Source organism: Nerophis ophidion, linkage group LG06, assembly GCF_033978795.1.
Source record: "Nerophis ophidion isolate RoL-2023_Sa linkage group LG06, RoL_Noph_v1.0, whole genome shotgun sequence".
Taxonomy (NCBI): Eukaryota; Metazoa; Chordata; class Actinopteri; order Syngnathiformes; family Syngnathidae; genus Nerophis; species Nerophis ophidion.
The window spans coordinates 46,527,515-46,551,265 of NC_084616.1; the positions used below are offsets into that span (position 1 = coordinate 46,527,515).

Genomic DNA, 23,751 nt, shown 5'->3' on the forward strand with positions numbered 1-23,751 from the left:
ACTGGAAATGACCTACTAGGTTACTCACTTTGTAAAGCTACGATCAGTAAGTCAGTATTCAGTCCATTTTACAATTTTATGAGATGTAGTCAACAACATCAAATATGCTCTGCTTCTTCCTGCTCCTTCTAGGGTGCGTTGAATTGCGCAAGTGTGTGAGCTACAGATGTTAGCAATGAGTAGACGGAAGGTGATATTTCGAGTAAAAGTGAAGACAAGTTGACAAATGCATCTATTTCATAACAGATTGCTTCACGTTGCCAAATAGTTTTGCAAATCCGGATCTGTTGTTTGTGTAGATACAAGGTCTTTTTAGCGCCTGGGAGACAAAGTGAAACCAGACTTTTGAAAGGTAATGAATGCTGACGTGCCATTCGGAACAAAATGAAACAGAAAGTGCAATTCAAATACCACACCTTAGTGGTTAAATGATTGTTTTTTTTTACACACTCTGAAGAATAGAGGAATTACAGGTTGAAGAATTACAGTTAAAATGTACAGATAGCTCTAAAGTTAATATTTAAAAAAAATATTTGAGCATGGGTGTAACAGTGAATTCTGGGCGCCCATACACAAGACACCTGAAGGACCACGTCCCACTCTAAACCCAGGTCACCACCTCATACACACGTGCACTTGCAAATGATTGTATTGCATGGATGTGGTTTAAACCAGGTTTTTAAAATACCTGTAAAGTCCTTAATTAGGTTTTTGACTTTTAAGGGATTAACATATCTGGAATATAATAATATACTGTACATACAGTACAGGCCAAACGTAAGGACACACCTTCTCATTTCAATATGTTTTCTTAATTTTCAAGACCATTTTACCTTGTCGATTGTCACTGAAGGCATCGAAACTATGACACCTGTGAAGTGAAAACCATTTCAGGTGACTACCTCTTGAAGCTCATCGAGAGAATGCCAAGAGTGTGCAAGGCAGTAATCAGAGCAAAGGTTGGCTATTTTGAAGAAACTAGAATATAAAACATGTTTTCAGTTATTTCACCTTTTTATGTTAAGTACATAAATAACTCCACATGTGTTCATTCATAGTTTTGATGCCTTCAGTGACAATCTACAATGTAATCATGTAAATAATAATCATGAAAATAAAGAAAACGCATTGAATGAGAAGGTGTGTCTAAACTTTTGGCCTGTACTGTGTATATATTTTTTTCTCCAAAAAAAGTGCCAAATAATTTAATATAAAGATGCCATAATATTTGAATAATCATTAAACCTGTAATTAGTCACTTAAATATGATTATAAATGTGTTAAGTTTTCCTTTACTTTAGAGTGTAATGTAGATATGAGCTGATACACATAGGAATATCATCACCGAGTAACATCAATCATAATAATATATCATTATTATGATTACATTATTTGTTTGTGTGTATCTCCTGAAGGGTTAAGTCTCCCCTTGTTTCCAAAACCTAGTAACGCCTCTGTTTGTAACTTTAATCAAGGGTCCTTGAATGCACCACAGTTATTGGATATGCAATGAGATGCAAAAGGGAAACTTGTACATAACTTTGTCCTTTGCTGCCACAGTTCAGTTGGACTAAATACTTTTCTTCGACGAAAAAAGCTTTTGCTTTACTTTTCAATTGTAATTAAAAAAAACAAACATTTTTGATTTCTCGTCATGAAATGAAAATTAAATTACCAAAATAAACACTGACCCACTAAACTTGTATCTATTTTCATATTAGAATATTGAATATTTAACACATTTCCGGCTGATGTGTGATATCATTTTGGTACATCATTTATTTATATTCAAACAAATAATAGGAATGTGAATCGCAATTCAGTTCGATTTCGATTCTTAGGATGACAATTCGATTCAGAATTGGTTCCCGATTCAACATCAATCAATCAATCAATGTTTATTTATATAGCCCCAAATCACAAATGTCTCAAAGGATTGCACAAATCATTACGACTACAACATCCTCGGAAGAACCCACAAAAGGGCAAAGAAAACTCACACCCAGTGGGCAGGGAGAATTCACATCCAGTGGGACGCCAGTGACAATGCTGACTATGAGAAACCTTGGAGAGGACCTCAGATGTGGGCAACCCCCCCCCCACCCCATCTAGGGGACCGAAAGCAATGGATGTCGAGCGGGTCTAACATGATACTGTGAAAGTTCAATCCATAGTGGCTCCAACACAGCCGCGAGAGTTCAGTTCAAGCGGATCCAAGACAGCAGCGAGAGTCCCGTCCACAGGAAACCATCTCAAGCGGAGGCGGATCAGCAGCGTAGAGATGTCCCCAACCGATACAGGCGAGCGGTCCATCCTGGGTCCCGACAAGCGGTCCATCCTGGGTCTCGACTCTGGACAGCCAGAACTTCATCCATGGTCATCGGACCGGACCCCCTCCACAAGGGAGGGGGGGACATAGGAGAAAGAAAAGAAGCGGCAGATCAACTGGTCTAAAAAGGAGGTCTATTTAAAGGCTAGAGTATACAGATGAGTTTTAAGGTGAGACTTAAATGCTTCTACTGAGGTAGCATCTCGAACTGTTACCGGGAGGGCATTCCAGAGTACTGGAGCCCGAACGGAAAACGCTCTATAGCCCGCAGACTTTTTTTGGGCTCTAGGAATCACTAATAAGCCGGAGTCTTTTGAACGCAGATTTCTTGCCGGGACATACGGTACAATACAATCAGCAAGATAGGATGGAGCTAGACCGTGTAGTATTTTATACGTAAGTAGTAAAACCTTAAAGTCACATCTTAAGTGCACAGGGAGCCAGTGCAGGTGAGCCAGTACAGGCGTAATATGATCAAACTTTCTTGTTCTTGTCAAACGTCTAGCAGCCGCATTTTGTACCAACTGTAATCTTTTAATGCTAGACATGGGGAGACCCGAAAATAATACGTTACAGTAATCGAGACGAGACGTAACAAACGCATGGATAATGATCTCGGCGTCTTTAGTGGACAAAATGGAGCGAATTTTAGCGATATTACGGAGATGAAAGAAGGCCGTTTTAGTAACGCTTTTAATGTGTGACTCAAAGGAGAGAGTTGGGTCAAAGATAATACCCAGATTTTTTACAGAGTCACCTTGTTTTATTATTTGGTTGTCAAATGTTAAAGTTGTATTATTAAATAGAGGTCGGTGTCTAGCAGGACCGATAATCAGCATTTCCGTTTTTTTGGCATTAAGTTGCAAAAAGTTAGCGGACATCCATTGTTTAATTTCATTAAGACACGCTTCCAACTGACTACAGTCCGGCGTGTTGGTCAGCTTTAGGGGCATGTAGAGTTGGGTGTCATCAGCATAACAGTGAAAGCGAATACCGTATTTGTGTATGACGTCACCCAGCGGCAGCATGTAGATGCTGAAGAGTACAGGGCCAAGGACCGAACCCTGGGGAACTCCACACGTTACCTTAACATAGTCCGAGGTCACACTGTTATGGGAGACGCACTGCATCCTATCAGTAAGATAAGAGTGAAACCATGACAGGGCTGAGTCTGACATACCAATTCGTGTTTTTATATGCTCTAATAAAATATTATGATCGACGGTATCGAAAGCAGCGCTAAGATCGAGGAGCAGCAACATAGATGACGCATCAGAGTCCATCGTTAGCAATAGATCATTAGTCAATTTTGCGAGTGCTGTCTCAGTCAAGTGATTTGCCCTGAAACCGGATTGAAAGGTTTCACATAGATTGTTAAACGCTAAGTGTTCATTTAGCTGCTCTGCAACAATTTTTTCGAGGATTTTCGAAATAAAGGGAAGGTGAGACACCGGTCGGTAGTTTACCATGAGGTTAGGATCGAGGTTAGGTCTTTTAAGGAGAGGATGAATAACCGCTTTTTTGAATGCAAGGGGAACAGTGCCCGAGGAAAGTGATAAGTTTATAATATTTAGCACTGATGGACCTAATAATACAAAAAGCTCCTTGATAAGTTTCCCAGGAAGTGGGTCAAGTAAACATGTTGTTTGTTTTATTCCATTTACACGTTGTAACAATCCTTCTAATGTTATTTCATCAAAACGAGAGAAACTATTTTGGATATTTGCAGTATCCGCCGTATATACAGTCGTATCTGTGTTACTATAACCCCGTTGTAGCTGGGACGCATTGTCTTTAATCTCCTTTCTAATAAGTTCAATTTTCTTATTAAAGAACTTCATAAAGTCATCTGCCGAATGGGTGGAGCTACTGGAAGGAGTCCCTTGTTGGGTTAGCGATGCTACTGTACTAAACAAAAATTTTGGATCGTTTTTATTAATGCGGATGAGATTTGAGTAACAATTAGTTTTAGCTAAGGTAAGCATGCGTTTATAAGTTATTAAACTATCACTCCATGCTTGATGGTGCACCTCAAGTTTAGTCGTGCGCCATTTGCGTTCCAGCTTTCTACATAATAATTTCTGAGCTCTAGTTTCTTCAGTAAACCATGGCGTACGCCTTTTTGGAGCCTTTTTTAACTTCAGCGGTGCTATACTATCAATGGTTTCGCGCAGGGCGTTGTTAAAGTTGTTAGTGAGGTTATCAATAGAGCCCACATACTTTGGGAACGGTGCCATTACCGAGGGCAGTAGGTCCGCAAGAGTCGTCGTTGTGGCAGCATTAATGTTGCGGCTGCTATAGCAGTTATTATTATTATTAGCTTGCCGAACATGAGTCTGAACTTCGAATTTTATAAGGTAATGATCGGACATTACTTTAGTATACGGGAGTATCATAACTTTGGAAACGGTGATACCTCTGACAAGCACTAGGTCTATCGTATTACCGCTGCGATGCGTCGGTTCATTTATTATTTGTGTAAGACCACAGCTATCAATTATAGTCTGGAGCGCCACGCACGGTGGGTCCAATGGGGTATTCATATGGATATTAAAGTCCCCCATTATAATTACATTATCGGCGTGCGTCACTAGATCAGCAACAAACTCTGAGAATTCACTAATAAAGTCCGAATAGGGCCCTGGGGGGCGGTAGATAACGGCCAGGCACAGAGGCAGAGGTGTGGCAGACTTCATAGAAAGCACCTCAAACGATTTATATTTATTATTTAAGTTAGGACTAAAGTTAAAGTTTTCGTTGTATATTAGTGCGACACCCCCTCCCCTTTTGAGGTGACGGGCAATATGCGCATTCGTATAGTTAGAAGGGGATGCCTCATTTATCGCAAAAAAGTCGTCTGGTTTAAGCCAGGTTTCGCTAAGACCGATGACGTTAAGGTTGTTGTCTCTAATGACCTCATTGACTAATAACGTTTTGGGAGACAAAGATCTGATGTTTAGAAAGCCCATATTATAGGTAGTGGGCTGTTTTAAGGAGTTGTTGATAAAATTATCCGTAGTAGCAATATTAATAATGTTGCGTTTATTATGCGCAGTGTACTTAAAATAATTACGACCATATCTAGGAATTGATACGACGGGAATTTTCAGATTGTCTACTTGGCGCTGCGATAAACTGAACGCATCATAATTTGCCACCTCAGTAGAACGCATGTCTAACTCTGACGTAGTCATAGACACAGTACAAAAAACATTTTTTGAGTTGTGTATTATTCTACGAAAATTGCTATGTGCACAGGGATCATCCAGCCTGGCGCTGGCTAGTTCTAACTTAACTGACTCCATACCCAGGCTAGCAGGCTCTGTAATTGCCTGTGACCGGGCTTGCTCTAGTGCAGTTAGTCAAATGTGGCTCAATGCGAAGTCTATGTTCCGAGACAAGAGGATAACGCCTTCCTGGTTAGGGTGAAGGCCGTCTCTCCTCAGCAAGCCAGGTTTGCCCCAGAAAGAGGGCCAATTATCAATAAACGTAAATCCCTGTTGTCTGCAGAAGCTATCCAGCCACTTGTTAAGAGAGACTAATCTGCTATATCTCTCATCATTGCCTCTCCCAGGCAGGGGGCCAGAGACAATTACTCGATGCCTGGACATCTTTCTGGCGAGATTACAAGCCCTGGCTATGTTTCTCTTTGTAATCTCTGATTGTCTCATCCTAACGTCATTGGAGCCAACGTGTATTACTATATTCGCATAACTAGTGGCGCGGTTAGCCTGCCGTACGTGTTTACTAGACCTGTTGCGAGTTAGCTCCCTAAGATTAGCTTCAATGTCAGGTGCTCTGCCCCCGGGAATACACTTAATTGTGGCTGGTTTGCTAAGCTTTATGTTTCGGGTGATGGAGTCCCCTATGACTAAAGTGTGGTGCCCGGTATACTGGGGTGTAGGACTAGCTAAAGGGCTAAATCTATTATGCGTCTCAACCGGTACACCGTAGCTTGTAGGCCGCTTAGGGCTGCTACAAGCTGGGCTAGTTAGCTCGCTACAGCTAACGCTAGCAGATGTGTCCGCAACATCTAAAGTTACGAAATTACACTGCTCTAACTGGCGGACACGGCTCTCTAGCAAAGCCAACCTATCCATGAGTAAAGTGCACGAAGCGCAGGAAGCCATACTCACAGAAACTTTCCGTCGCCGAGTGGGGTGCCAGCTGTCTTCGGGAAGTGGTGGTCAATCAAACCGATTCTTGCAATATATCGTTTGGTATAAAAACTAAAATAAAACCTTTTCAAAATAGGTAACAGGTCACAAAAGCTCTTGCTGACGTATGATTGTAAGTGTGGATATGGCCTAAGAAACTTATTGATAAAAATCGATTCTTAAAAAAAAATTGGGCTGTCAAATTTTAGTGATATTAGCGTGTAAATAAGTTCCGTATTTATTTCTATTTTTTAACGCATCCTGACTCCTTTTTGACCCTCGCTCCATTGCGTAGCACGGAAAATGTAGTTACACTCGGTTACTGTTGGTCCATAAGCTTGAAAATAGCAAGCAGAAATGCACAAAGAAAATGGGACATTATGGAAATGTCAGATCCAAAGCCTTGGCAAGTCGTTCTTCCAATTACACAAGACTATTTTATCTTCAATCGCCGTGAGACGACATAACCGCAGCAATTACCTGCTGGCGCCTTTGCCGCTTGTAGCGAGGAGGAACTTCACTTCTGTGTTTACAGTACAGTTTTTGTGCATTAATAACATAATATTTGAATTGTTACACAAACTGCTTTTACATAATCGGGAATAAAAGCTCAGCAAAAAAAAAAAAGACGGTAGAGAAGAAGTCAAGTGTCACTTTTATCTAAAACATTTATTAATAAATTAATAATATTTTCACATCATAACATCAATTATTGACCGTTTAATCATCCTAGAGCAGTGTTTTTCAACCACTGTGCAGCGGCACACTAGTGTGACGTGAGATACAGTCTGGTGTCCTGTGGGAGATTATCAAATTTCACTTATTTGGGTTAAAAATATTTTTTGCAAACCAGTAATTATATTCTGCAAATGATGTGTTGTTGTTGTTGAGTGTCGGTGCTGTCTAGAGCTGGGGAGAGTAAAGTACCAATGATTGTCACACACACACTAGGTGTGGGGAAATTTGTCCTCTGCATTTGACCCATCCCCTTGATCGCTCCCTGGGGAGTGAGGAGAGCAGTGGGCAGCAGCGGTGCCGCGCCCGGGAATCATTTATGGTGATCTAATCCCCAATTCCAACCCTTGATGCTGAGTGCCAAGCAGGGAAGCAATGGGTGCCATTTTTTTTTTAGAGTCTTTGGTATGACTCGGCCAGGGTTTGAACTCCCAACCTACCGATCTCAGGGCGGACACTCTAACCACTAGGCCACTGAGTAGGTAACCGTGTAATACTCTTCCATATCAGTAGGTGGCAGCCAATAGCTATTTGCTTTGTAGATGTCGGAAACAGCGGGAGACAGGATACAGGTAAAAAATTTGTTTAATGCTTGAACCACAAAATTAACAAAAGATGAGTGCCCCTAAGAAAAGGCATTGAAGCTTAAGGAAGGCTATACAGAACAAAACTAAAACTGAACTGGCTACAAAGTAAACAAAAACAAAATGCTGGACAACAGCGAAGACTTACTGAGAAGCAAAGACAATGTACATCGGAACATGACATGACAATCAACAATGTCCCTACAAAAAAGGATAAAAACAACTTACATAGTCTTGATTGCTAAAAAAAAAAGCAGGTGCGGGGAATAGCGCTCAAAGGAAGACATTAAACTGCTACAGGAAAATACCAAAAAAAGAGAAAAAGCCACTGAAATAGGAGCGCAAGAAAATAACTAAAACACTACACACAGGAAAACAGCAAAAAACTCCAAATAAGTCAGGGCGTGACGTGGCAGGTGGTGACAGTACACCTACTTTGAGACAATAGCTATAGTGATACAAGCTTGGTTATGCTTTAAAAGTCATATCCAACAATTGCGACAACAACTTTTTACTGTCAACTGAGTTTCGTTTTTTAATGCAAAAAATGTGCCCTGGCTCAAAAAAGATTGAAAAACACTGTCCTAGAGTGTGGTAAAGCGCTGCACACAACTCTAACACCAGAGATGTCCTGGCTGGTCCACGTCACAAAAACACGGATCGCCATGGTAACAACGGCTCCTCTATTGATCATTCTCCTCACAAGCCAAAAAATGACACATCGTGGCTTTATCTCCCCCTAATAAACAAACAATGAACTCACCTTAAACTGGCAGAGAGGTTGTTTCCCGTAGATGAAATCCCACCTCCCGTTGACCTGCAAGGTGTAGTCCTCAGGTTCCTGTCGCACCGAGCGGAAGACAGTGGCCTTCTTCTTCAGAGCGCTCCTCATCAGAGCCAGGGGCAGGTCCTGAGGCTCCTGCTGCACCATGAAGCTCTCCTGGCACACATTGGAATTGATTTTATTACTCCTTTAAACTTAAAAGGTGCTGCTTGTGGTGGTGGAAGGGGGATTACCAAATTATACGCTATAATTGACAAAAACAATTAACCAGCGTTAATCCTATCAAGGGATATCATTGTAGAAATTCAATACTTTCGAGTAGTCAGTGTTCAGCTGGCATCTGTATAGATTTACTATCCTCTGAAAGTGACTCAAATCACATCAGAGAAGATATCAAAAATAGTCGCTAACTCACGTCACAAGCCTCGAACTTGACGTTGATGATGATCTTGGCGTTGTGGGACTTGCCGCACATAGGCAGAGAGCAACATGGCTCCAGGTCGCACGGGAAAGTGTACTCCAGCCACTGTTGCCACGGTGACATCTGACGCATTTGAGCCTTCTCTTCGCAAAAGGCTCGCATTTTAGTCCTGAATTCGTTCACCTCGTGGTTCTTCTGGGCCTCGAACTCGTGGAGACCTAAGAAACAAACAATATCATTTATTTTACAGCAACGGAAAAAGTTGATTTAAAGTCAGACCAAATTATATCAATTACTTTTACTATATATTATTTTTTACAATTCAAATAATATAAAGGTTATAGTATGGTAAACATTTAAACAAGCCCTTATAAATACATATGTTTTACCTTCAGGGGCTGAGGCGGACTTTTTTGTCCTTTCAGAACATTTTTGCTGCATTTCGGCCATAATTTTGGCCAACAGTTTTTCTGTTCTATATGATTAATATTTTCTAGATTAATATTTTGTTTATTTGTTTCAAATCTGTCAATCGATTTAATCCCTAAACAAAAATATTAATGTATTTCTAAAAAATGTTTAACCATTTGGGGCTTTTATATCATTGGGGAACTGCACACAAGCGTCGTTTGATGTTGTTCTCGCCAGTTCCAGGTCCTAAATGGCTGTTTAAGTGTACCAATTTGTCGGATGTACTTTCCAGGTGAGAGGCAGGATTTATGATCTACAATAAACTTCCATGGAGCAAGGAAACGAGGACGCAGAAGACCACTCGATGACGTAAACATCAGGACACATGATAGTGATGACGTCGCCGCCATAAAGGGTTTGTATGTGTTAGTGCTTATAATAACAATATCACTAATGCTTGGTAAATATTCAAGTCACAAAAGGTAAATGGAGTATTGTTGGCGCTTTTTTAATCGTTATTTATTAGATTTTATGGGCGGAATAGATTGACTTTTATTTACGTTTATTTAATATTTAAAATGCTTTTATCATGTCTTTCAAAATGATGGTGAACGATAGGCAACATTCCAAAAACGTGCAGTTCTCCTTTAAATAATTTCACAGTTTTTAATTAGAATACATTTGCATTACATGAGATATTTTACTAATTTAAACCTGTGACATTATGTGATCAAAAGGCCTTCCAAAGGGGCCAAAAGACAAACAAACATTGCAGGATTAATATTTTTAGGACTGAAGCTTATTGAGAAATATGAGCAAAAAATAACTAAATAAAAAATAATAATAATAATCCAAATTTATGATGGAATGTCTTTAGACAGTCAAGTTGATGATGGAGTCACCAAAAATATTTATTAACGATAATATTAATATACATTAATTCATAAAATACATTAATTATAATAATATTAAAAACATTTTTTAAGAAATATAATACATACATACATACACATTTTTTATAATATTTACTATAATCTATTTCTTAATTGTTCTTGTCCTTTGAGGAGTGTATTATTTTTTCTTCTTCTTGTAATTAGGCTCCTTTGAGCAAGCAAAGTCTATTATATATACATTAATAAAACCTTTACGCAAGTTATAAATCAAATTGCTTGGTTATCAACATTCGGAATTACTTCCGCTTTTTAAGCTTATATTTTAATTATTTTAGCAAATATGATATGACTGTAAGGCTATTTTAGATAATTGAACAAATACAAAACTACCAAGGTAACAGTAAAAAAATTAACAACTAAAACCTGTTAGCACTTACAGTAGCTTATAAGGAAAAAAACAAACAAACAAAAACAATATCCATCCATCCATCCATCCATTTCTACCGCTTATTCCCTTTCGGGGTCGCGGGGGGCGCTGGCGCCTATCTCAGCTACAAAAACTATATATATATATATATATATATATATATATATATATATATATATATATATATATATATATATATATATATATATATATATATATATATATAAATATACATATACATATATATATATATACTGCACTGTTGTAAAATATTGCATCAAACTTCCACTTATTTACTAATGATGCACTATTTAACGTATAATTAAAATAGATTTATACTCCCAATGTTAAATGTTTTTTTGTACAAGTCATAAAAATGCTGTTCGATTGACAGCTGAGACAGCGAATTGCAACAAAGCGTGGTCGCGTCTGACCTTTGCCGATCAACAGGCTGATTTGAGCATTGGTGAGTTTCTCCACGCGGTCGCCCTCCCTGGCCACCAGTCTTAAAACCCCCATGAAGGGCTGCACGTCGCTTATACGCCTGGATTCTTCCTCAAGCTCTTCCCTCTCGCCCGTCTGGTTGATGCAGGTGAAGACGTACGCGTCTTGATGGCCCAGCGCCATGAAAAGCGCCTCCCCTCTGGCGTTTTTCCAAACCATCTGAAGGAATAAAAACCAAGCACATTTATATATGTATATATAGCATCTGTATATATATATATATATATATATATATATATATATATATATATATATATATATATATATATATATATATATATGTATATATGTATGTATATACATATACACATACATACACACATACACACATATATATATACACATACATATATATATATATATATATATATATATATATATATATATATATATATATATATATATATATATATATATATATATATATATATATATATATACATATACATATACACACACATATATAGGGGGTGTGGGGAAAATCGATTCCAATAAGAATCAAATCGAATACGTCGTGCAATTCAAAATCGATTCTCATTTTAAAAAAATCGATTTTTAGTTTTATTTTTTTTAATCAATCCAAAAAAACAATACACAGCAATACCATAACAATGCAATCCAATTCCACAACCAAACCTGACTCAGCCACACTCAGAACTGCAATAAACAGAGCAATTGAGAAGACACAAACGCGACACGGAACAAACCAAAAGTAGTGAAACAAAAATGATTATCAACAACAGTATCAATATTAGTTATAATTTCAGCATAGCAGTGATTAAATTAAAAATCCCTCATTGACATTATCATTAGACATTTATAAAAAAAAAAAAAAGAACAATAGTGTCACAGTGGCTTACACTTGCATCACATCTCATTAGCTTGACAACACACTGTGTCCAATATTTTCACAAAGATAAAATAAGTCATATTTTTGGTTTGTTTAAGAGTTAAAACAAATTTACATTATTGCAATCAATTGATAGAACATTGTCCTTTACAATTATAAAAGCTTTTTACAAAAATCTACTACTCTGCTAGCAGGTCAGTAGACTGGGGTAGATCCTGCTGAAATCGTATGTATTGAATGAATACGGAATCATTCTGAATCGGAAAAATATAGTTTTTGAATCGAGAATCGAAAAAAATCAATATATTATCGAATCGTGACCCCAAAGAATCGAGCCTCACAATACGAAGGTCCTGAGTAGTCTATGGTTCAATCCCGGGCTCGGGATCTTTCTGTGTGGAGTTTGCATGTCTTCCCCGTGAACGCATGGGTTCCCTCAGGGTACTCCGGCTTCCTCCCACCTCCAAAGACATGCACCCGGTTGTTGATTGGCAACACTAAATTGGCCTTAGTGTGTGAATGTGAGTGTGAATGTTGTCTGTCTATCTGTGTTGGCCCTGCGATGAGGTGGCGACTTGTCCAGGGTGTACATAGCCTTCTGCACGATTGTAGCTGGGATAGGCACCAGCGCCCCCCCGCGACCCCAAAGGGAATATAAGCGGTAGAAAATGGATATATATATATATATATATATATATATACAGTATATACACAAAATTACATCCATCCATCCATTTCTACCGCTTGTCCCTTTTGGGGTCGCGGGGGGTGCTATCTCAGCTGCATTCAGGCATATATATACAATTTATTATATATACATATACATATACATATATATATATATATATATATATATATATATATATATATATATATATATATATATATTCTCCTCCTTTGGTATCCATACCCCCTCTGCATGACACCACTGCTTGGCGGGCCTTCCCCTTCCGCCATACTACCCCTGATGAGTCTCCACAACCTCATACAGATGCTATACATACACATATGTATGTATGTGTATATATACAGTATATATACAAACAGATCAGTGTTTCCTACTGGTCAGGCATCTATTTGTGGAGGTGTGGTCGGGGGGCGGGGGGTGGGTGGGGGGGGGGGGGGCGGCGATGACCAAGAAGAACGCGGAGTTGGAATATAATTACGACACTTTATGTACATATTTATATACATATTTATGTAATATTTACATATTTATATAATATGTAACTACAAGCTCCATTCACAGACAGAGTCCCATTGCTTTTATGAGCAGTCGAGTGAGTCAAAAGCTGGAAAAAAAAATTAGAAATATTTTATTTTTTAAATATTTTTTATTTTTATTTTTATTTGTGGCGGCTGTAATTTTTTCGTGGCGGGCCGCAACAAATAAATGAATGTGTGGGAAACCCTGCAGATGCTATACATACATATATATGTATGTGTATATATATATATATATATATATATATATATATATATATATATATATATATATATATATATATATATATATGTATACACACACATACATACAAACAGTACATACATAGTATATATATATATATATATATATATATATGTATATATATACATACATATATATATATATATACATACATACATACATACATACATACACACATATACATTCAAGTAGGTGTTAATGCTGCAATACAAACCAGAAATGTTTTCACTCTGAAAGTTTGGGAACACTAAAGAGCTATTTCTAGTCCTAATCATCTTAAAAGCCTGCAAGAGTATGACGACTAAACACAGCTAAATCAAACCGTCTGAGGAGGCAGAAGGGTTGGCATGGAAACGACACATTCACATTCATAAGGATATTGGCAGTGGAACCGCGGCCAAGGAGAAACGAGGCTTGTGCGCCGTCCAAACTTATAAAGGGATGACAGACACTATTTAGACGTTACATTATTTATCGTGCGTATGGATCATGTATAGGATGAAAAATGAGCGCACCTTCTTGATATTGCTGATGGTGTCCTGCTGAGACACTGGGAACGTGAGGTAGATGCCAGTCGGTAGCAGGAAGTCCATCTTGATGCCTTGGTTGCCCTCCCGCTCCCACTCCTCCTGCATCCCATACTTCCCCGGCGGCATGGCGATGGCGGTCTCTCATTTACCGTGACACGCTGATCATCAGAACACATGGGTGGTTATTATAAAAATATTATTTACAGTATGTATATAAATGTGTCTATATACACGTACAGTATATACTGTACATATATATATATATATATATATATATATATATATATATATATATATCCTATCCCAGCAGGTTGCACATATATTGAGCAACCAGACACAATTTTGTCCAGCACAGCTCTTAAGTGAGGTTTACACTATATCGCACGGTCACACGACCTCACAACAGTTACACATAAAGTAGGGAAGGGATTCATATGGCCCCATTCTTGTCTGGATCTCGTGTGACAGGAAGAGAAGGGGTTAATTATTTTGCAGTGCCACTCTTCATAGCAACTAATGCTGTGGTCAAAGTTGGAATTGCCACAAAACACATTTTAAGATACTCAACACACTACCGCCGTCCGGTGGCTAATGTGGATAGTACACCACCCAATGTGTCAAGTTTCATGTGTCAGGTAAACCTGACACAGTTTGTGTAACGGGTGGGAGTTGGTGTGACAATGCGATAGTACATTGTATAAACTTCACTAAAAAGCTGTGCTGGACATTAATGTGTGGCTTTTAGCTCATTGACTAGCACTGCTCAATTTACTCTAAATTAGATTAGATTAGATTATATAGTACTTTATTTGGTGGGGATTTGTGTTCTGTTTTTTGCATGTACATTTAAAAAGTTTTTTTTGCATGTACAACTTTTTAAAAACTGAATTTAATGTTTAAATTTTGCATGTCCAACCCTTTTGAATGTAATTAAAAAATATATATTATTACTATTTTATTTGTTGGTATGTACAACCGCACAATGTTTATTATCGTGGCTGTGGGGAACCACATCATAACGTTTTTCCACGGATTTCCTTTCACCGCTTTAAATGGCAAATGCATTGTTTCTTTTATCATGTTTATAGTACTTTATTAAACAGAGTGGTGTCGTACTAATCTAATTCAGCTATGCATTCAAGTCCATTCACTCAACATTTTCCAGCAGGAAAATGCTTTGACAAGAGATGATGTTGCATAATTGAAAATTTACTGTATGTTATTGTTTCCTGAAGAGTTACACCTCAATGTAAATGTGTTCAGGATGTGTGAAAGGCATGTCATATGAAAAATAGACCCTTTTCAGGCTTTTGTAAGGTAGACTTTACCGTTATTTGTGTTTTTTTCCCATTCATGAGTAGGGATGAGTACCTTTCACATTGGAATCAATATGGTACCCATTCCCTGTACCTGGGAATTGATACCGGTACTCAACAGTACCAATTTTTTTTGGTACTTTTGTGTGTATTAATAAATGTATATTATTTATTACTATTTAACACTGAGCTGCGCTGTCCAGTTGTTAACGTCTTGTTTTCTTATTACATTTTTTAAGTCTCACTTGCAAGTATTATATACAGCAGTAAACTTTGCATGCAGTTGCAATTCCAAGACAATAGATGGCAGTAGTGTATAGGCTACAATGTGTTGCTTTGGCCACAAAGTTGTCTTTGCCATTAACTTGAACGTGCCAGTCTTGTCTTTTTTTGATCCTACAAAGTGTTTATACTATAAGTATTGCATTCACTACACAGTTGTTTGATTGCAACGTGCATCTCAGTTGTACTTTTCACTACCACATTTGGATGTGTTGAAATTGCTGTGTAAAATTGCTAATGCTAATCAGTAGCACTTGCATTGAAAATCCAATGTGAATTTGCAACGAGCGAGGGCATTACAAAAAGTGGAGCCTTCCAGTACTTTTGAGCACTTTCTTGCTGTGTTGGCATGGGAAATTGTAACGTTACATGAAGGCAGTGCTTGACTGCCTGTTTCCCTGCCAAGTGTTTGAGCTGCAACCGGACGTGACGTCACGTGCAATATACGAAACAGTTGATTTCATGTAAATCGCTATTCGCTATCCAGTCGTACCTATAAAAGTCAGTCGCTGTAAAAGTACTGAATTCAGTAGACAATTTATAGGGATTCTGGAAATATTTTCTTACATCACGTGGCTAAAATATTAATATTAAAAAAAATGTTTCAGCCACTACAAGCACAATGATACACAATGAGTTTTTGAAAGTAAATATTACTATATTAGTAGTGCGTAATAAACTAAACATTCTACACAAAACTTTTTTTCTTTTTTTAAATATACATACGTATAAATGTACTGGTGTGCATGATACAAATCAATTACAATGTCAGGGCAAGCTAAATGTTTAGCGTTTGCTATAAGTAATTCTACACTATTGATTTTTGGTAAGGGGACACTTTCACTGTCTCAGGCACAAAATGGGCAACAGTCTAAGTATAAACACAGCAGCAAGTGAGGACATTTTAGGTCTTACGTGGAAAACATATCTGCTAATACAAATGAATGCAGTAGAAAAGGTGAGAGCAGACCAAAGGAGCACATTTGATGGGAAAAGAGTTAAACACTCGCCTGTCAGTCCGCACGCAGGGCATCTATCCCCGCCTTGGACGGTGTCACGGAGACGATAGAGGCTGGACCGCCATCGTGGACATGATTCTCCAGGTTCGGGAGGTGGTCGAACCAGCTCACAAGGACCGGGAACACGCCAGGTGTCCTCGCCTGTCACAGAGAAGTGCGTGTAAGTGTGTGTTTGAGGACTTCCACGCCGACTGAGATGCTGAGCTTCGAGTCGCAGGTGTCCGCAGTTAAGGGACCGTCTGACAAAAACGGAGCTCCCTTTACGCGAAATGAAACGCCCACATTTGATAAAAAAAAAGAAAAAAGGATGCATTTTAGCAGGGCCGCCCCTGGAGCCCAAAGCAGAATTCTATTTTGAGCCCACCGCGAAATCCCCGATTACATTTTTATTTTACATTCTATGAGAAAACATTTTTTTTGTCTCTTTTATTCAAACTTGAATTTAATTTGACTGATAGGGCTATATTGCAACATTTAGAGCAGGGGTGTCACAATAATTTTAGCTCAGGGGCCGCATGTAGGAAAATCTATTCCCAAGTGGGCCGGAATGGTAAAATAATGGCATGATAACTTCAAAATAAAGACAACTCCAGGTTGTTTACTTTGGCCAAAAATAGAACAGGCACATTGTGAAAACATACAAATCACAAATAATCCTCTGTAAAAAAAACCAGCTCAAGTTTGTTGAAAATTCTGAGGAAATTTGTGCAGTTTCAACAACACAATGAGTTTAGACGTGGTCTCAGTTTATCTACAAAGCCAGGATTAAACTTTAAGTCGCAGTCTTTCTGGGATTGAACAAAAAACACAAGTAAACTCTATCAAACACCGCCTTTGTTATGTCCACGTATCAATCCAGAGTTAACTCAACAAACCGTGAGAATCGGAGGTAAAACTATTGAAAAGGTTAAGTTTTCTCACTATATTTTTATACCTTAGTCGTGGCGGTAATCCTAGAACCCGTTGGTAGAACACCATATTTCCCCGGTTTGGTCCATGTGCCGCCTCTTATGGCTCTAATATTCTGAAGCGTTTTGGGTGTATAGAAAATAGTTTTATCTATCTATTATTATTATTAATGTTATTATTATGGATAAAAGGACGACAACGAGGCATCTTGCAATGGTAAAAGTTGATTTCCAAGACAAAAAATTATTTTCAAGGTAAAAGTTGATTATCCGAGTACACAAGATCCATCCATCCATCCATTTTCAACCGCTTATTCCCTTTTGGGGTAGCGGGGGGCGCTGGCGCCTATCTCAGCTACAATCGGGTGGAAGGCGACGTACACCCTGGACAAGTCGCTGCCTCTTCACAGGGCCAACACAGGTAGACAGACAACATTCACACTCACATTCACATTCACACACTAGAGCCAATTATACACAAGATACTAAAGTCTATTCTTAAAACCCACACAAAGACATTATTGGGGAGTAAGGGTGCCAAATAACGATGTGTTTGAAGCGGAAGACACGAAACGGCAGGTTTTAAGTTTCTACGCTTTACTTTGTACCTCTTGCTGGTCCTAACAGAATTGCTATTGTGACATCCAGTGGACACATTCAAAACAGCAGTTTCTTTCATTAAATAAAAAAAAAGCAACTCATTTTAATACTTGGCAAACTCATCAGGCGGGCCGGATAAAACCTGTTTGCGGGCCTGATGCAGGCCACGGGCCGTGTGTTTGACACCCCTGATTTAGAGGTATTTAGAGGGTGCTAACGTTCACACAGTATATCCCGCTCTCTTCTACGACGTAACTAAGTACATACATAACACATAACTTTGGGTATTGTTTTTTTAGTATTAGCTAATAATAACAATTTGAATGGTTAGAATTAGCTGTCTAAATTAAATGTTGATTGGCAACACTAAATTGGCCCTAGTGTGTGAATGTGAGCGTAAATGTTGTCTGTCTATCTGTGTTGGGCCTGCGATGAGGTGGCAACTTGTCCAGGGTCTACCCTGCCTTCCGCCCGAATGCAGCTGAGATGGGCTCCAGCGACCCCAAAAGGGACAAGCGGTATAAAAATGGATTGATGGATGTATAAATGTATATTCTATTATGACAACTTTATTGCAAATTTTTGAACTTCTTTTGTATGTGTGCACATGCTTCCTGCACATACGTATTGGTGAGTCGCCGACGTAAACACCAATCATTTTATTCGGACCGGTAAAAATTTGTAATACACAAACTTAGTAATTGTAAACAAAATATACTGTTTTAAAACAAATGTGTTCTATTAAACCACTGATGGTAACACAAGCTAGCCAATGGTGATCTCTTGCAGTGTTTTTCAACCTTTTTCGAGCCAAGGGTCATTTTTTTTTCAATGGAAAAATCCAGAGGCACACCACTAGCGGAAAACATAAAAAAAATTAAACTCAGCAGCGGGTATTGACAGTAAAAAGTAGTTCTCGCAATTGTAAACATAACCAACCATGTGTGTAGTGTTTCTTATTTTGTTGTTGATTGTCATGTCATGTACAGATGTACTTTGTGGACGCCGTCTGCTGCTCCACACGCTGTAAGTCTTTGCGGTCGTCCAGCATTCTTTTTTTGTTTACTTTGCAGCCAGTTCAGATTGTTTCGTTTTGCGTAGCCATCCCTAAGCTTCAATGCCTTTTCTTAGGGGCGCTCGCCTTTTTTTTAATTTTTGGTTTAAGCATTAGATAACTTTTTACCTGCACCCTGCCTCCCGCTGTCATCTGCATATTGTGATCACAACAAACCATGTTCCCGACATTCACAAATCAATTAGCTACCTGCCGCCACCTACTGATATGGAAGAGTTTTACACGGTTACTCTGCCACGCTGTAGACAGCACCGACACTCAACAACGGCACATTATTTGCCGATTATAATTACTGGTTTGCGAAAAATATTTTTAACCCAATTAGGTGAAATTACATCATTTCCCTTAGCACACCAGACAATATCTCATGGTACACTAGTGTGCTACGGCCCAATGGTTGAAAAACACTGATCTATTGATATTTTATTTTTCCTTTGAGGAGTTTGCAAACAGCCCCTTTAATGTTTTGTACTATAACAAATTAATTGGAAATAAATTGTTCAGTAATAAATATGTATATAAAAATATATACATATAGTGAAAAATAAGTTAACTCATGCAATCAATCAGAAAAAAAGTATTGCATTATTCCTGCATATTTGCAGACTAATCGCACAGTTCAATTTATTTTGAGAGCACATTCTTTACCTTTTGGTGATGGTTACCTGAACGGTGTTTGTTTTTAGACAGTCGGTGATCAGGTTGATGCATCAACAAAAAATTAACCTCAACGGGACTTTAAATAAAACTGTTAGCAAGTTTAGAGCAAATGAATGACGTGCTTTCAAATAAAACATTAAAAATTGGCATGGAAACGACACATTCACAAAAATATTGTTGGACATTTTGACATAAAATTACAATGTGTCCCAATATTCGGGTATTTTTTAAGTTAATTCAAATAATACAGGCGAGTAGTAACCAACAAAAATCACAATCAAAAGTGTAATTAATCTGATATGGAAAAATAATCACATTTGACTGCACTCATTTTTACATTAAAAACAAAGTTACATTTTTGTGTGTATTTTATTTTTAAAATTTTAGAAACCAAATGATAAATATTGAAAAGCATGTTCAGTTATATAGGTCTATTAACTTACTTTTACACGTCTTTTCCCACCTATAATAAGATAGTTCCGGGCCTGCCGCTGGCCCTGCTGGGGGGTTCTATCTGTGGCTAGCCTGCCTGCGGGAGGCCGGGGTATCCCTTGTTCCCTGGGTACCACACCTGATGTTTTGGTTTGGGCTCTCTGGGTGGCTAGGACCGTACTGTGGCTATCACACATATTGGGAGACAAATAAATAGTCCATACATACAATTATTCACACACATATACAAACCCCGTTTCCATATGAGTTGGGAAATTGTGTTAGATGTAAATATAAACGGAATACTATGATTTGCAAATCATTTTCAACCCATATTCAATTGAATATGCTACAAAGACAACATATTTGATGTTCAAACAGATATACAATTTTTTTTTTTGTGCAAATAATCATTAACCTTAGAATTTGATGCCAGCAACACGTGACAAAAAAGTTGGGAAATGTGGCAATAAATACTGATAAAGTTGAGGAATGCTCATCAAACACTTATTTGTAACATCCCACATGTGTGCAGGCTAATTGGGAACAGGTGGGTGCCATGATTGGGTATAAAAACAGCTTCCCAAAAAATGCTCAGTCTTTCACAAGAAAGGATGGAGCGAGGTACACCATTTTGTCCACAATTGCGTGAGCAAATTGTGAAACGTTGTTCTTAAACTGTTGGACTAAGTGCAATTGCAAGAAATTAAAGGGATTTCAACATCTACGGTCCATAATATCATCAAAAGGTCCAGAGAATCTGGAGAAATCCCTCCACGTAGGCGGCACAGCCGGAAACCAACATTGAATGACCGTGACCTTCGATCCTTCAGACGGCACTGTATCAAAAACCAACATCAATCTCTAAAAGATATCATCACATGGGCTCAGGAACACTTCAGAAAACCCATCCATCCATCCATTTTCTACCGCTTATTCCCCTTCGGGGTTGCAGGGGGAGCTGGCGCCCATCTCAGCTACAATCGGGCGGAAGGCGGGGTACACCCTGGACAAGTCGCCACCTCATCGCAGGGCCAACACAGATAGACAACATTCACACTCACATTCACACACTAGGGCCAATTTAGTGTTGCCAATCAACCTATCCCCAGGTGCATGTCTTTGGAAGTGTGAGGAAGCCGGAGTACCCGGAGGGAACCCACGCATTCACTGGGAGGACATGCAAACTCCACACAGAAAGATCCCGAGCCTGGATTTGAACCCAGGACTGCAGGACCTTCGTATTGTGAGGCAGAAAGCCACTGTCACTAAATACAGTTTGTCGCTACATCTGTAAGTGCAAGTTAAAGCTCTACTACGCGAAGCGAAAGCCATTTATCAACAACATCCAGAAACGCCAGCTTCTGTGGGCCCGAGATCATCTAAGATGGACCGATGCAAAATGTAAAAGTGTTATGTGGTCTGACGAGTCCAAATTTCAAATTGTTTTTGGAAATATTCGACAGTGTGTCATCCGGACCAAAGGAGAAGCAAACCAACCAGATTGTTATCGACGCAAAGTTCAAAAGCCAGCATCTGTGATGCATTAGTGCCCAAGGCATGGGTAACTTACACATCTGTTAAGGCACCATTAATGCTGGAAGGTACATACAGGTTTTAAGCGCAGTCTTTTTCATGGACGCCCCTGCTTATTTCAGCAAGACAATGCCAAGCCACATTCAGCACGTTACAACAGCGTGGCTTCGTAAAACCAGAGTGCGGGTATTTTCCTGACCCGCTTTCAGTTTAGACCTGTCTCCCATTGAAAATGTGTGGCACATTATGAAGCGTAAAATACGACAGCAGAGACCCTGGACTGGGAAATAATTCCAATCTTAAAACTTCAACATTTAGTTTCCTCAGTTCCCAAACGTTTATTGAGTGTTAAAAGAAAAGGTGATGTAACACAGTGGTGAACATGCCCTTTCCCAACTACATTGGCACAAGTTGCAGCCATGAAATTCTAAGTTATTATTTGCTAAAAAACAAAAAAGTTTATGAGTTTGAACATCAAATATCTTTTATTTGTAGTGCATTCAACTGAATATGGGTTGGAAATGATTTGCAAATCATTGTATTCCGTTTATATTTACAGCTGACACAATTTCCCAACTCATATGGAAACGGGGTTTGTAAATACAGACGCAGACACATATGCAAGCGTGTGCACATAGACACATAGATACACAAAGAGTACATAAATCCACTGTAGAAACATACATATACACATATTGTACAGGCACAAGCACATACAGTATGTATACATGTAATCACGTTTCATCAAACATATATCAACGTTGTGCCCTCCAGGGTAAACTGGGTAAAACACGTCACAATGATAAAGCTGAACCTAATTAGCTATAACAATCTACAAGGTTAATACAGTCGGCCTCTCTTTCTTCCCCTCCACTTACCTGGTTTTTGTAATTCAAGTTGTCATTACATTTATGTATAGTTGCATTTGAAAAATTTGTATTTTTGATAATAATCGAGATAAATGTTATTATTCATTATCAAGAGTGTTGTTTCTATTGAAAATGTTATAGTTCTATTTGTAGTGCAATAATGTTTATTGTCATTTCTGTGCTATTGCTATCTGCTTCTTTGCTATCAGTTTTCATATCATATTGGCTGTTGTGTCTCTGTATTATCCCCCTCTGTCGTCTTCTTTTTATACCTTTCGTTCTGGTCCGGCTGTGCGGAACATTGAATAAATCCATAGAAAAAATGTCAATACAAATAAGGCAACAGGAGAAGTATCCTACACTTATCTTTAGTTAAGCAATTATGTACAGCAGATGTGGGCATCTACATGTTTTTAAAAAAAGTTACTCTAACAATAAGTGATGGATGCAAAGTTGTGTTTCTCTCTACTCCTTTTCACATATGCCGATTTGTGCATGTGTTATCATGTGATGTACTTCATGTAACTTTTGTTACTAAGCATGTTTGAATCCACCAAAACATTTGTTGTGATGGACACTATTTGACGTTCAAAAGTAAGAAAACAAAAAAAGGACTTTTTCCTTAGTTTCACAACATGCCCCAAAATAGACTGCAGTCTCTTTGTAAACGCCTACAATGTGTAGACGGATGTTTGTGGCCAGTTTCCTTGCGGCGTCATTGAACAAAGTCCACTTCTGCCAAATACATACGCATGCATGTAGCCCCTGGTATAAAACACAAATAAGTTGAGAGTACAACATAGCATGTATCGTTTGTGTAAGTACTGCAAGTATCAGGCTATATGTTTCGATGTTAGTGGTGGTGTGAAATGGCTGCAAACCAACCAATTTCCTTTGTCTGACTTTTGATGCACGTTGAACCAAAACACAACATGTGCTCGTTAGGGTACTTTAGACCAGC

The 23,751-nt window shown here is 38.5% G+C and overlaps 1 protein-coding gene and 1 long non-coding RNA gene across 4 annotated transcripts in view; one reads left to right on the forward strand and one right to left on the reverse strand.

Annotated features, from left to right (window-relative positions):
* The window catches only part of pik3cd (phosphatidylinositol-4,5-bisphosphate 3-kinase, catalytic subunit delta), a 65,470-nt gene extending 48,517 nt beyond the window's left edge, over window positions 1-16,953 (reverse strand). For all 3 annotated transcript variants that reach the window (XM_061903942.1, XM_061903941.1, XM_061903939.1), the window contains exons 1-5: window positions 16,702-16,953; window positions 14,079-14,251; window positions 11,176-11,404; window positions 9,005-9,228; window positions 8,569-8,745 (exon numbers count right to left, since the gene is read on the reverse strand). In XM_061903942.1, coding sequence (XP_061759926.1) covers window positions 8,569-8,745; window positions 9,005-9,228; window positions 11,176-11,404; window positions 14,079-14,219 — 771 coding nt within the window. In that variant the 5' untranslated portion in view covers window positions 14,220-14,251; window positions 16,702-16,953. The remainder of the gene's footprint in view (window positions 1-8,568; window positions 8,746-9,004; window positions 9,229-11,175; window positions 11,405-14,078; window positions 14,252-16,701) is intronic.
* LOC133554784 (uncharacterized) overlaps window positions 1-23,751 on the forward strand; it is a 45,468-nt gene that overhangs the window by 80 nt on the left and 21,637 nt on the right. The window contains exons 1-2 of the long non-coding RNA XR_009807210.1: window positions 1-46; window positions 9,714-9,836. The exon at window positions 1-46 is cut by the window's left edge and continues 80 nt beyond it. This is a non-coding gene — a long non-coding RNA (uncharacterized LOC133554784). The remainder of the gene's footprint in view (window positions 47-9,713; window positions 9,837-23,751) is intronic.